The following is a 14,050-nucleotide window of genomic DNA, read 5'->3' as shown; positions in this document are numbered from 1 at the left end:
ACAAGTTCTGAACCTCCTGCCCAACTAATGTAGCAGCACTTCCATAAAATATTTCAGTGCATTTTCCACCTTTCCATCATTTCCTTTATTTCTGTGGCTTGACAATTAATCCTGTGATGGCTTGCTCGTAAACCCCTGCTGGCCACTGTTGAAATCGAGCTTGGACTCCAATGGCTGCGCTCATTGGCTTCAGCGTGTCAGTGTGGATAAGCACATTTTGCCAAGTGCAACACAAAGTGAACTGGCCATGACAATGAGTAAAGTTGTCTCCGATTTGAACTCCCAAACCTACAATCAAAGCACTGTGATTTATCTGTAACCAGAGTCTAGTCCTCCCCCTCATTATTCATGCTTTCAGCGTTAATTTGCTTTGTTCAGTGGGCCTTCATTTGTCAGTCGCGAGCCCTAATTTATTGACCTTTAACGTGATAATGTAAGTGTTCTTATTGAGCTTGTGGTTAAAGCACTGACTGAATGAGATCAGAAATGAATGTCGTCTCGAAAGTAACACTACATCCAACATGTATGCACACATAGGCACACGCACACAAACACACTTTCCTTTTCCCTGTTTTGGCCCGGGGCATTTGTGTGCGGTTCTTCGGTTGCCAAAATCATCAGAGATATCTTCAAGCATGGAGCTGTATGAATGCTCTTTTTCCCCTCCTTCCACAATATGATGTGTTTCCTTTTTTGTGTGTGTTTTGATCCCTCTCTTGCGGCCGAGCTGTGCTGTGGTGAGGCGCGGGTTCGAGTGGCGCTCCTGTGTTATTTTTGGCAGCAGCAGTGGTTGGTGGCTGTTGAGGAGAGAGAGGAGACAGAAGGGGGATAGAATGAAGCCCAAAAACCAGAGGCTGTTTAAGGGATTTCTGTCTGAAGGAATTGCTTTGTAATGATCAGAGGCTCATTATGGATGTGTGCGTGTGTGCACACATATGCCGAAAAAGGCTGGCACGCACATTTGTTCATTTAACACTTCACAAACACCTCATATACATGTTCTCATTCACAGACCACACACTCAGAGTTGGTAAATTGCTTAGCACATGACTAGCTTACTTTTTGATCAAATCCATATTTGATGGACGTCTAATCCAGCAGCACATGTAAATATTTGGATTTGTTTATTTTTAAGTTACAGTGCTCCTGTCACATGGGAACTATTTCTTGTTTGTCAACCCCTTTGGTAATGCTCTCTCTCTTCTCCTGGAGTCAGTCTGAGACATGCTGCCTGCTCAGGCAACATGCAGTGTCAGACATTCACGCTCCTCCCTCTACGCTTCTGAAAACACCATTTGAAAAAGATTTTCTCCAACTCTATTCTTGGCCACAGATCAAGAGAACGTTATTACTTTACTTTATTTATTTATATATTGTGGTGGTAATGTGTGTGAATGTATGCGTGCGTGTATGTGTGTGTGTGTGTGCGGGTGAGTGATATGTAATTGTGTATGTATGTGTGTTAAGCCACAAAGATATTTCAATTTCTTCAGAATATTAAATAAACATGCAGCAGCAGCAGCAGCAGCTTCAGTGAAGCGCTGCCTGCCAGTGGGTTTTGGGTTGGATGGGTGGCGGTGCTGGTGGTGAAGAGGGAGAGGGGGTTTGTGGCCGTGGCTCTGGGGGGGTGAGGCAGCTCATGGTCAGGGCCCCCGCCGGACACACTGGCGCCTCGCGCTGGAGGACTTCTGAACCACCACACTCCTCCACCAAAACCCTGCCAACCCTGGCTCCCTGCTCCCGCTTCCAACCCAAATCACTCAGTTCTCCTGCATTTGACGCTCTCCCTCTCCCTCTCTCTCTCTCTAACTCTTTTTTTTTCCTCTCTTCAGTTTCCTCATTCTGTTGATCCAAATCCAGATTCATTTGCTATTTGGCTGCCTTCTCATTTCTCACTTACCGCTGTGCTTTTAGTGGCAGGTCTCTCTGATTGTGTTTTTGCTACCTTTTCTCCTGAGGATTTTGTGCGTTTACATATTCACCACCCCTTTTCTGCACTGTCTCTTTCAAATCCCTTCACTTAAAATGTTCCAAGGAAGTATTTAGTGGCTTGAACTAAAAAAAAAAAAAAAAAAAAAAAAAGCAAACAAGAATGGTTTGGGCTGTATGTCAGTCAGAATACCATCAAGATAGTAAGCATTTTCTAAAGGAAAGAACAGTTTATGGGCGCTCTAGATATTTTTAAGGGTATTAGGTTATAATTGGCCAAGCGTTTTTCCGACCATCTCCAAGAGTTATATGGTTATTTCTCTTGTCCATGAAAGAAAACTTTGCATTGTGGCTAAAATGAAGTAAACCATGCAGGCTTTACTGTATGTGCTCTCACTATATGTCCTCTTAAGTGAACTTAAGTATGAAATGTGATTTGATAATGAACAATATCTCCTAATTAGTAAATTACACATTAATGTTATATGATGTAAAATATTTGTGATCGCTGATAAAAAAGTCAAAGAAGGTACTTTATTCCTTCATGCTTTATGGGCAAATGTAGTGATTTAAAACACTCCTAACTGCAACAACCGCTGCGTATAATTGAATTATGGATGTCAAACATCTTAAGTTGAGTGGATATCTCTTTACGTGTCACACATGCAATTTTCTTAACTTAATTTTCCCCTGGAAGCAATTTGTCATCCGGAGGCCATTAAATGGGAAGCATATTATCTTTTTAAAGGGGCACAGAGTCACCCACAACCCTCCCACAGTTCCTATAAACAAAATGGCCTCATTTAGAGCCGCATTTGGTGCGCTGGGCAGCAAGGGAGGACTCCCTTTAAACTTTAAAGGCAGTTCGAGGCTAGCAGAGGCTGTGGTGTTGTATGGTTAGAGTTGGAAATATGAAAAGCGCTCCAAGTTCGATGATGCAAGGCACTCAGACTGCTTTTTGTTTAGTCAAAAGTGAGAGGGTGGTCTGACCTCCATCACCAATGTGATAATGATTCAGTGAGGAGAGATAGGAGGTAGTGCTGCAAGATACAAGACTGTTGCATCAGCCATGTTGCCACAATGTGTGCTGAGTTTACTACTTAAATGAAGAAAAAAAAAACACTTAATCACATTGATTGTTCTTTTTTGTAGCATGTTGTTTTCACTCCTGACAAATGTAAATGATGGCTAAAAATGATACAGGTGCAATAGACAGAAAGTACATGTGCAAGACAGCGTGACCTTTTTACCTCTTGCCCTCTCTTATCTGTTATGTTTTCCTCTTCACTACCTGTTTTATTCAGCCTGACCTCTTGGGCTCTTCAGGTCACGTTATGGTTCACCCAGGTCAGTTCACCTTTCCCCTTTGCCAAAAAGCCTTATCTTGTTTTTACTTAAGGCCTGACTTCTGAGCCTCTGGGCGTACTGACATTCTTTTCCCTTTCTCCCCCCACTCTGCAGAGACCTAGTCACACCTGCAGACACCTGTGCTTTTGTCCTGCTTTATGCCTCCCACAAACCCCCACCCCACCCTGCACTCATTTGGTGAGGTTTGTGCCTGTGGCTATGTCAGAGCACAGTCTATTGTTTTGCTCGACCACTCAGTTAGGACCAGATAATAACAGGAAAAGGAGATTAATTAACATTTTGTCCAACAGATCATCACGAGCCTCATTTTAAACAGCTGGGATCTCAGAATGCCCTGGAGTAATTCATTAAGCAAAAGTTTATGTAACTCATCAAGTCTCATGACTGAACTAAACACTGCTCGAGTGAATGTTTTGAAATTGCTTCGTCTTGTTCGTTAGGTCGGAAATGGGCTGTGTGATGGCTTTAACAGGTGTGTCTGGGATCCTCTGGAATAACCTATTTAGCCCTAACAAGTCAGTGCACTGCAGTGATTTAATTCTGTGTAAAGGAGTGCAGGGGTACATGTGGGCAAACCATATGGAACAGATTGTCCTGCGTCTTCTTTTGCCCCTGTGTGTCATTTCATGTATATTTTTCTTTTTATGACCTTATTTGAAGCAACACTTAATGTTTCCTGGCTTTCTAAATAAAAGAAGTAAAAATAAAGTTAAGGCTACAGTGTACCACCACCGCTGCTGAGGAAGTGTATTTTAAAAAAGAAAAATACCAGTAGCAGCCACTGACCGTCTTCTTCACCCCCCACCTCCCCTCCCCAACCTCACCCGCTGTCCTGACACACCCTACCCATACCCCATTCCCCCCGTTTGCCTTTTATGTTGTGGACTCAAATGTGCGCCCACTTCAGACCACCATAAACATGTCGGTCCGTGATGACAGAGTCGGCCCCGGGACATTTTATATAAATTGACCTCAACTACAGCTCATTAGAAGCCCTAAATTGGAACCATGCAGCCTGGGAAGTGTAAATGTTACAACAGGAGAGTCAGTAGCTTCAGGGGGGTTCCGACTGTACAGGTCTTCACCTCTGTGATGAAACTCTTTACTTTTATATTTTGAAAAAAAAGTAACAATTTTTTTCTTTTTTTCAGACAGGGAAAACTGCGTTTAAAAGGATGTTGTGGAGAAGAATTTTAACATTCCTGTTTTTATATTCTTATCATCTATTTTACCCATCACCTGTTAGCCACGCTGGTTATTAACATCTTCATGTCACTCTCACAGAATAATTCTTTGTCTGGCACTACTGGAGAACACAGCACATCTGTTGTACGCTTTATTACTGAGGCTATCTCCCTTTTAATTCAGTCCACCCATCTCAAGTATTTTTATTAGTCTGCAGTTTAGCCTGCGTGACCTGGCCCCAGAAAACTGGCCCGCAAGACACACAAGGGCCACTTGTTGTGACTTGAGCTTCTGCACAAAGGCACCAAAATGTCAGTTACAGAACAATTACAGAGATTTTTGACAGACTGTGAAGTATACTTAATGGTCAGCACTGCTTTTCCTCTTCATTCGTATCTCCACATCACGTCTTTCATCCTGCATCCTGCCTTAATTGGGGTCCTTTGTTTGACCGCCTCCCTCAATAAACAATACAGCCACAGCTCCCCTGTTCTAATCCCCTCTTCTCCTCTCTACTGGCTCTGCTGGAGCATCGCACTCAGTAATTACCCCTCTCAAGCTGGAGAGTGGAGTAATTGTCTTGAGTGTAACTACAGTGGCTCTCTGAAAGGGGTCATTGTGTGGAGTTAAGACTTCACTTCAGTGGACGGCTTTGTTTGTGCTGCAAAAGATAATGAAAGTATTTGGTTGGCCATGGCGAGGTGGAAATATAGTAAGATATGAAAAGAACGACAGTGACTGGGGAGAGAAAAGGATGAAATGTTGATGTCCAAGATCTACTACTGTTTTTTAAGAACGCAATTGCACACGAATAACACCAGCAAAGAAAATGCTTTTGAAATTTCTTTACTTTTGAAAGCACCAACATTGTCATGGCTCCACACCACAACTTTTACAGCATGTTTACCTTTACGAGGTTTAATGCTTTATCACTATTTACAGTATCTTTATACACTCATTTCACAACAAAACAGTGGTAGTTCAGTTCCACCACGAGCAACAGATTAAGCTCTTATGCTTGTTTCTTTTAACTGATGCATCATAGAGATCTTTTTTTTTTTTTTTGTAGTCATGGAAAGTTACACAAAACATGGAAAATACGTATAAAGTAGAAAAATAACACACCTAACAATATCTATATACTGTTGTAAATATATAGTATGTACAAACAAGGAGAAGCCCTTATTAATCATTACTTTGCCAGGTGTGGAAGACTTCACAATTAAAAGATTATAGAGAAATAGTTTACACACACATCTAACTTCAAGATCTATAAATAAATCTCTAAAAACAAAACCCCAAACACATTATAACTAATAAATAAGAAAAAAAAATCTTAATTTAATGTATTTTATTTTCATTTTGGCCAACTTTCAACCATCTTGCATTATGTCACGCATTATAAGTCCCGCAGCGTGCAAGATAATCTTCCATGTGTATAATTTAAGACATAAATTAGATTATTTATGTAAATATGTTATTAAATTAGACATAGAAAGAAGCAAACAGCAAACAAAGTGAAATGCAAAACCTTTTACAACAAAATGTCTTTGGCAACAAGAAGCAGTAAGTAAGACTGTCCAATGATTGTTTCAAGAATAATGAATAAAGTATCAAAGTACAGCTGTAAATCAGATTTTTCTCTAGGCATCCATTGCCCAAACTCCATCGTCCCCCCTCTAAACCATAAGTCTCCTTCTCAAACTACTTTCCTTTTGTGGCTTCAGAGCTCTTTTCCTTCTGCTTTTGCAGATTAAATTTCCCCAGTGGTTTGTCTCGTTTGAATGGCAGCAAATGTGATGCTGTATGTATGAGCGTGTGTGTGTGTGTGTGTGTGCAGTATATATGCTTGCACCTTTGCTCCTGGTTATTTCTGCACATGTGTACGTACACATGTGCTTGTTATATTTGTCATCATGTACATCCTGGCTTGGTTACTTTTATTTCTGTGTTTATTTGTATCTGTCTGCACACATTTGTCCATTGGCGCATGTTTGCAGGCTTTGGCACGTGTGTGTGGTCCAGATTGCTACTTGCAACATGCTTAGTCGTTTATCATATCAAGTCTTTTCAAAGACAGTTTGATATCCTTTGTACGTCTTGAAACAAAATACTGTCTTTTTTTATTAAAAGGTGAGTTTTTCACCATAAACAAACAAACCCACCATGTCTCAAAATAGAATTGGACAGAAGACTTAATGAAGTCAGATCTCCAATAGTCCACTACTGTTCTCCACTCCATTAGGTGTTCCAGTCTTCTCATCTCCATTGGCGATTTGGTCAGTGACAGGGTTGCTGGGTACGGCGCTGGCATTGAGCTCTGTGGTCTCTTCACTCCGCGGATCCGTTTCTCCCTCCACAGCTACAGCTTTCCCCTGCATTGCAGAATCTGCATGGGTCTTCTGGTGCTTCGAGAGGTGGTCGCTGCGTGTGAAACGCTTGTTGCACAGTAGACAGGTGAACTTCTTCTCCCGTGTATGGGTGCGCACGTGCCTCTCCAGTTCGTCTGAGCGGGTGAAACGTTTCCCACAGAACAGCCAGTTGCAAACAAAGGGCCGTTCGCCAGTGTGCCAGCGTAAGTGAGCCTTGAGGTGGGAGGCCTTGCCGTAGACCTTCCCACAGCCTGGGATGTGGCAGCTGTGGACCGGCTTCTTCCTCAGGGATGCAGCTGAGGCCCCCAGCCTCTCCAGCTCCTGGCAGTTGGGGCAGTCACATGAGGACCTGGTGGGTGCACTTCCTCCGCTGTAGCTCCCTGATCCCCTGGCAGGCTTTAGGCCCATGGGACTCTCAATCAGCCCTGCACTTGGCACAGGCTTGGGCTTGTACATGTCCTGGGGCAGCATGTGCTGGGAGGGCTGCAGGAGGTGCGAGGAGGAGCCCAGTCCCACAGAAGGGTAAGGAGCTGGGTTGAGTGGCGTAAAGTCGGTGCTGTAACTGGGCAGCTGTGGGCTAAGGGAGGCCTGGGGTGCCACAGGCTGCAGAGAGGCTTGGAGGCCTCCGTCCGTCTGGGGCTGGGTTGCTGACAACCAGTTGGAGTTGGGGTGGACATCCCACCAGGAGGACGTGGCATTAGCTGGAGCAGCAGTAATGCCAGGATGGATGCCAGCTTTATACCAGGAGCCATAGGGATGTGTCATATCCAGCGAGGTATAGACACTGGTGAGGCAGTCGGCCGTAGCGTGGGCCTTGGACACTAAAAGAGAGGGGTCCTGGGAGGCGGAGGTCTGGAAGGAGTGGGAAAAAGGGTTATATTCTGTAGTGTAGCCTCCAGCTGAAGGAGGGGGGCTTCCAGTGGGGGTAAGCAGCCCACTGCCTCCTCCTCCAGCTGCAGTGAAGGAGCCAGTGTAGGAGTCCGCCAGGCCAGTGCCGTCTGCGGTCCGCCCGTTCTTAGCTGTCTGAAGGTCAGAGGTCATGGCGTAGGGCTTCTTTACTGGAGTAGTACTGCCGGTCTTCCCGGGTGTAGCTGAATCCCTGACGGGGCTTGTGCTGCCAAATTTGTTACAGGTAGCAGTTAACATAGCCAGAGGACTGGAGCCATAGCGTGCGTCTTCCTGGGGAGGAGGAGACAAGGGAGAAAAATAAGACTGTCTGTCTGCAGGAAATGGCTGCTTGCTGCCTCTGCTTCTGTCAGTGTCAACTCTAATAAAAAACTTATGTCTGACTGCCACCGCCACTGGCTTTTCCTGCTCGCTTCGTTTTCAGAGTGGTCAGGGCAATTTAAAGCACTGAATGTTTGTGCATGGGAAAGCTCTGCCCTGCTCAGCAAAGGAGGAAAGCCCTCATTCTTTAGTTTCATGTTTGCTGTGAAGTTTTGTTTTCACAGTATCCAACATAAAAAAAACAAAATATATTGTAATCATGTATACACACTGAGCTATTATCTTTAACTGTTTCTCAGTTATAGCAAACACACATATCTTGCCAAACGTTTCGTCACATACGTTTACGACCGATTTGAATGCATGATTGTGTCTGTTTATCATCATGTTGAGTGTTGAGTTTATGACGTGACATTTCATGGGAGCATTTAGAGCATTCATTAGCCCTTTTAGAAATCAAAACATTTTAAGTGAGCACATTCTTGGGTATATCTGGCTTTAAAGTAATACTTTTTCTAGTGTGTCCCTTTTTCACAGTGCAGGTCACTGACACTGCATTTCAGAGGTCCATCTTGCTGCTGCTATCACACACTGTACATGCATATTTAACTAGATCACCATTGTAATCCTATAATAATTCTGTAGAACTTTACAGTGCTTCTTCAATAAAGTTTACTGTACTTGCTGTGCTATCATCGTGATAATCCTATAGGTGTATAAATATGTTTTGAAGTTGTCTTTTACAGTCCAGGCTCTCCTATAACCGTGGCTCAAATATGATCATAACTTCAGACATAAACTGCAGCCTCTCCATTCAGAAGTTATTAGTGGTTATCACCTTTTCTTCCAACAAGCCCAGGAGTTAGCTGAGTCTTCAGGTTAATAATGTTTCATCACAGAGTTTATGATCTCTTCTTTACCCCTACGGTGCCTACTGTTATCTTGAGCCTCTCATGGCCATGCCATAACTTGTTATCAAATAGAGTTAAAAAGCCTTCGATGAGCGCAGGTTAAGATGTGAGTGGTAAAGTTTCATGGTACTAAGTCAAACTCTGTCAGCAGCTCATCCTTAACTTGTTTCAAATTATCCAGCTTTAAGAGCTAAGATCTTTATCCATTAATGCAAATCATAATTTTCATTTCGCTATTTCACAGGTTTGGTCATTCATGTATTATTCTTCAGACGTCAAAGACCTCCTCGCCACAGCTTTTGGTACAAACTTCAGCTGGAATTTTAACATCATAAAACGTTGACGATTGTATAAAAGGAGAAACACAAATGAGAAGGGGAAAAAAAAAATCTACTTACAATTACATTCCCTACCTCCAGAATAGATGCGGCCATCCCTGAGAAACAAAATCCTAAGGAAGCTGAGGGGAGCGGGAGAAGCGCAGCTCTGAGTCCCGGGACACTTTGGGAGAAGTTGGGCTCCAACGCGGGGAAGTGTTTTGAGGCACGGGGAGCCCGCCCCCTAATTACAGGCTCTGGGCTCTTTGAAGACTCGCTAAGAGGCAATAAAAAACCCAGAGATGGAGGAGAATGGACGGAGATTGGTGGATAGAAAGAGGACATCCCACCTCCCCAGTCGGAGGGTGTCGAATCATTTTTCAAGATAAATGCATGAATGGGTTACTCATCAATCACCATGCGGACATTATTTCAATTTCACTGGCATTATTTTTTCCACTGGGATTAGTCCAATGGAGTCTGAGGGGAGAAAGACTACAGCTAACAGCATCTCGCCGGATTTCTCCTTAAAGACGCTGCTGTAAATTGTATTCCTGCTATTAGACACGTTACTGTAAATAAGAAGTGAAAACCCGACCAAAGCGCTCTCCGTTTTCCTGTGAGAGAGGAAAAATAACAAAAGAACATGTAGCCTCGGCCTGCGCCACATAAATCAAATAAAAGAAAAAAAAAATTAAGCTCACCAAGTCTGTGGTTTCCATCCGAGATTTTATTATTCTGGTTTCAACCCTCACTCTGTTTTCAATATTCTTAAATGCAGTTAACTGCCTTTTTAGACATTAACTGTGATGGTTAAAGAGACTGAACTACAGAGACAAGCGAAGAAGAAAAGGATCAAGTCATTAAATAAAATAAAGAAGAGATTATCGCATCAAATAAAACGAATTCAAACGGCGGGTTCACGAGGGAGGAGGGAGAGAGACGAGCAGAGATAGTTTCCTCAAGTAAGACGTTTGATAAAAAAGAAGCAAAAATTAAAGAGGAAGTTTGAAAATGTAAGAGTATAAAGTTTTTCCAATGACGGCGGTGTTTCAAAGGCGTTTGTCATTATTGATTTTCTGGTCTGGGATGAAAGTCTGTCAGAGGAAATATGTATTGGCCTGAGTTAGCTGACCTACCAGTTTAAAGATTTGTCCTTAAGCTGCTGCATGCATGGAAGCTAATGGCAGTGGTCTTTTTGGGTTTTTTTTGGTTGTTAAAACTGCTGTAACCCATATTAAAAGACCAGCAAGACTCACAACTCCGCAGAGATTCTTTATAAAATGTTGCCAAATGCTCCAGAAAACTATTCAGCTTTTATTTTTCTTTAACAGCTACATTCAACAATGCACCATCATAAACCCATTTAGGCTTTATTGTTTTTGTTTGTTAGCTGATGCATTTTCTTTCTTGCATAAATTCACATATTTCATATTTTCATACACATCATAATAGAAATATAAAGAATGTGTAAGTTAGATTTAAAATGAGGTTAAAAAAGTGTTTCAGTGAACACATGGAGGAGGAAAAAATCTTTGCACAGAGTGAAAAGACTAATCGATCCCAATCCTAAGAATTTGGGGAAATGAATCTATATTTAGTGAGGAAAAATATGCTTTTATTTCAGACGTTTCTAGTTGTTTTATGTAATGTGTTATTTAACTGTGTGAGGCTCATAAACTGAAGTTATGCTTTAATAGATTTTACTGCAGCTGAGGTCAGGTATATCAGGTTCATTTTAGAATTCCGTTCATTCGTTGAAAAAGTTCAAAAAATTCAACTTTCAGTCTCGAGTAAGACAGATTCTCAGCGCCTTTTTGTGGGCGTCTCGTTCTCTGAAGGAGAGCACAGAAGATTAAAATTGTTGTCAAAAATAAACATATAATTTCTGTCCTTATTTTCTCCTCAATTACAGGGCATGGTCAGAGCTGGGCTTGTCGTTCTGGAGAGTCTGGCCCTCACATGAACACAGCGGCTATATTTGGCAGTCTGCTCTCCAACTGACCTTCATCGCTTTATTTTCTTATTCCAGAAAGGGTGTGAGTAGAAGAACAAAGGCTGCTACATGCAGTAGTTTACACTGTCACACACTCCTACAGGATTGCGCTTGCAGTCATATAAACCAGAGGGCAAAATGTCACGGGAGATTACAACACCTGCTATCTATCTATCTAAATGTGAGCAATAAAGTTTCCTGTGGACATGCAGTCTCATGCTCAAATCCTCAGATACGTGGCAATCTTTTCACACTTTCTTGAGCATTTCTTTCCCCTCTCATTTGACACATGATGTGTTACTGGTGGAAGTCTTTAAGTGGACTGTTCCTTATCTTCGTAGAGTTCATCAGTGCTTTATGTTTTACATTTAAGTGAAATTAGAGGGGAGGTAAAAAAAAAAAGCTGCTGTACTGCTGCGATGTGGTCCACAATAGGCTACTTTTCCTCATTTTTATAAGGCTTGTAGTAATCTAAAACCTTGGCGTGCTCCCATTTACAGGTCTCTTCAAAAGAGAGCAAGTGAGATCTATAATTAGAGAATGCGTTGAGCTCTTAACAGCCTCTTCAAAAAGCTTTCTCCGCTCTATTTACTATTTTCTACTCTGTGTGGTTTAGATTTTCGGGTATGTACAGTATGTTACTGCAGGCTTGATGAACCTCGGGGCGTTGGGTGGGCATGATTACATTGCCTAGGGCTGATTATATGTTTCGTATGGATAGTTATTGTCCAGATGACAGCTATCACATGTATTAGTAGTTCCAGGATTTTTAGTGTTGGTAGCTCATTAGCCTAAGCCTATTTAGATGCAGCAAGTGACATGTATTAACAGAAATCATTGCTTCACTTTACTCTTCAATGGTCGCCGCATGCACAGTTGCTATGCTTCCTTGAAAATAGGCAATTAATGACATACACACATAACTAAAGAAAGCAACTGGCATCTTTTTTGTATGTGGCCAGATGTCCAATTCTGGGTAAAGACCAGTTTAAACACCTCAGAGCTGAGTTGTGTCCCAGTGCAGTGAGCTCAAGTGACCAAATGTAAAGGTCCGTTTTTCGGACTTGATCAATATGTCCAGAAGTCAGAGAGGGGTCTCAGTGGATAACATTGCACTTGTCTTCTTTTGTTCAACTCCTCCATATAAGTCATGCTTACAAATTGACCAAAAAAGAATCAGGACAAAGAAGAAGAAAAGAACCAGGATCATCCTATGACTGAGGACTAAGTTGTGCTGCCAATGATCCTCTGCACATGTATAAACGTATCCTTTTTTGTCCTTTTGCGGAGTGTTTTACATGTGATGCTGCTTCTTCAAACGATTGATTTGAGAAGCACAATACTTTATTCACTTTGGCAGTATCAATATGCAAATCTTAAGAAAATAAGTATCTTAGATCCAAAATCATATATGGGAATATACTGCAGGTATACGTGCATGGCACGATCATGTTTCATTCATTTCGTTTACTTTTTTGAAGTTCTTAGTAAGCTTCCTGCCATATACCAGACTGTCACGATGTTTCATACCCGTCCACACTGACAGTTTGCTCCCTGCATATACCTCATTGATAATTGCTGTTAAATATTCCAAAGCCTTAGCATCAACTTCTTGTGCATTTTCATCGTTGCTGGCAGATTTTTTTGCCTTTTTTTCCAGAAAATGTTTTCTCTTTGGTAAAAAGTAGGAAGCAGTGAAACTGATTCTGACATGGACTGTCTCCATCATGCTCACCAGTGGTCAGCTTTTCCGTGCAAACCATCTTGTCGAACCCTTTTCACGCTGGCACAGATTCCTCTGGTTGCTCAGCTCTACAGAAAATGAAACCACTCCCAGTAAGTTGATTGAAGTAATGGCAGTGAGTGTGCACTTTGTTTGCTTACATCAAACTTTTTCTGAGAGGAGCTACTGCTCTTCAGGAGGTTTACTCCTTGTCTCAAAATAGTTCACCTTTTGCTGCTTTTCACCACAGGAAAGGAAAACTTTGTGGTGAGAGTTAAAGTGGCACTAGTTCTTTGTCTTGTGTGCCAAGGATGCACAAGAATAACAAGACATAGGTGATGAAGTGTACAAAGCCAGAGGGTTTATCAGACCTTATTTGCTTTTTGAGTTTCAATTGTCAATTAACTTGCTAGTAATGTACTGATCAAATGACATCCATTGCACAAGACAATGCTGTATGTCTCAGAAACTGGACAACTGTGGCATCTTACTCAATAGTAGGCCATAAAACAACTGCAATCTCACCCGACTTTGTTTTTAATTTCAGGTTTTTACATGTGAAACAGTGTAGTTTGGACTTTTTCCTTTTAACCTTTTAAAGTCGTGGTGTCTTCATTTCCAATAAGTGTCCCAGTAAATTTTGCTGCAAAGTATAGTTAGAGAGTCATTTTAGAGAATGTACTTGTATGCTGGTAAATTTTTAGACTAGTGCTTTTTGCTGAGTGCTAATTTGAGTTAAATATCACAGTGGTCACTCGAGTTGGAAACTGAAGAAGTGCAGATATGCAGTACTACCAATAAGCTTCCGTTTGTACACTTAGTACTAGCAAGTTCATCCAGCAGGCATCCTTCCTGAAATAGTAGCGAAGGGTTTGCCAGATAATTCGTCTTGGTGGTAACGCGAAAGCAAAGCAGCAGCACAAAGAAGCATGAAACAAAGCAGGGGCACTCTAGATGTCTATACATTGACATCACATACTTGGTTTTTAATGCATCATTCTGTTGGGGGGGGGTTGAATAAG

At 42.0% G+C, this 14,050-nt stretch overlaps 1 protein-coding gene across 2 annotated transcripts; it reads right to left on the bottom strand.

The window, feature by feature from the left end:
* Nucleotides 1–5,312: 5,312 nt before the first annotated feature.
* On the bottom strand, nucleotides 5,313–9,766 carry sp7 (Sp7 transcription factor). 2 transcript variants are annotated; one of them, XM_046383260.1, is made up of 2 exons: nucleotides 9,391–9,766; nucleotides 5,313–8,033 (listed from the first exon to the last, which is right to left on the bottom strand). In XM_046383260.1, the coding sequence occupies exons 1-2, from the start codon at nucleotides 9,652–9,654 to the stop codon at nucleotides 6,687–6,689; spliced, it is 1,611 nt and encodes a 536-aa protein (XP_046239216.1). In that variant the 5' UTR covers nucleotides 9,655–9,766; the 3' UTR covers nucleotides 5,313–6,686. The 2 variants fall into 2 exon arrangements, with proteins under 2 accessions (XP_046239216.1, XP_046239217.1); XM_046383261.1 differs by having other exon boundaries at nucleotides 9,406–9,766.
* Nucleotides 9,767–14,050: the final 4,284 nt, after the last annotated feature.

Source organism: Scatophagus argus, chromosome 3, assembly GCF_020382885.2.
Source record: "Scatophagus argus isolate fScaArg1 chromosome 3, fScaArg1.pri, whole genome shotgun sequence".
NCBI lineage: Eukaryota > Metazoa > Chordata > Actinopteri > Scatophagidae > Scatophagus > Scatophagus argus.
Note: the sequence above shows the minus strand (reverse complement) of the source record. Positions and strands in the feature narration are given on the sequence as shown.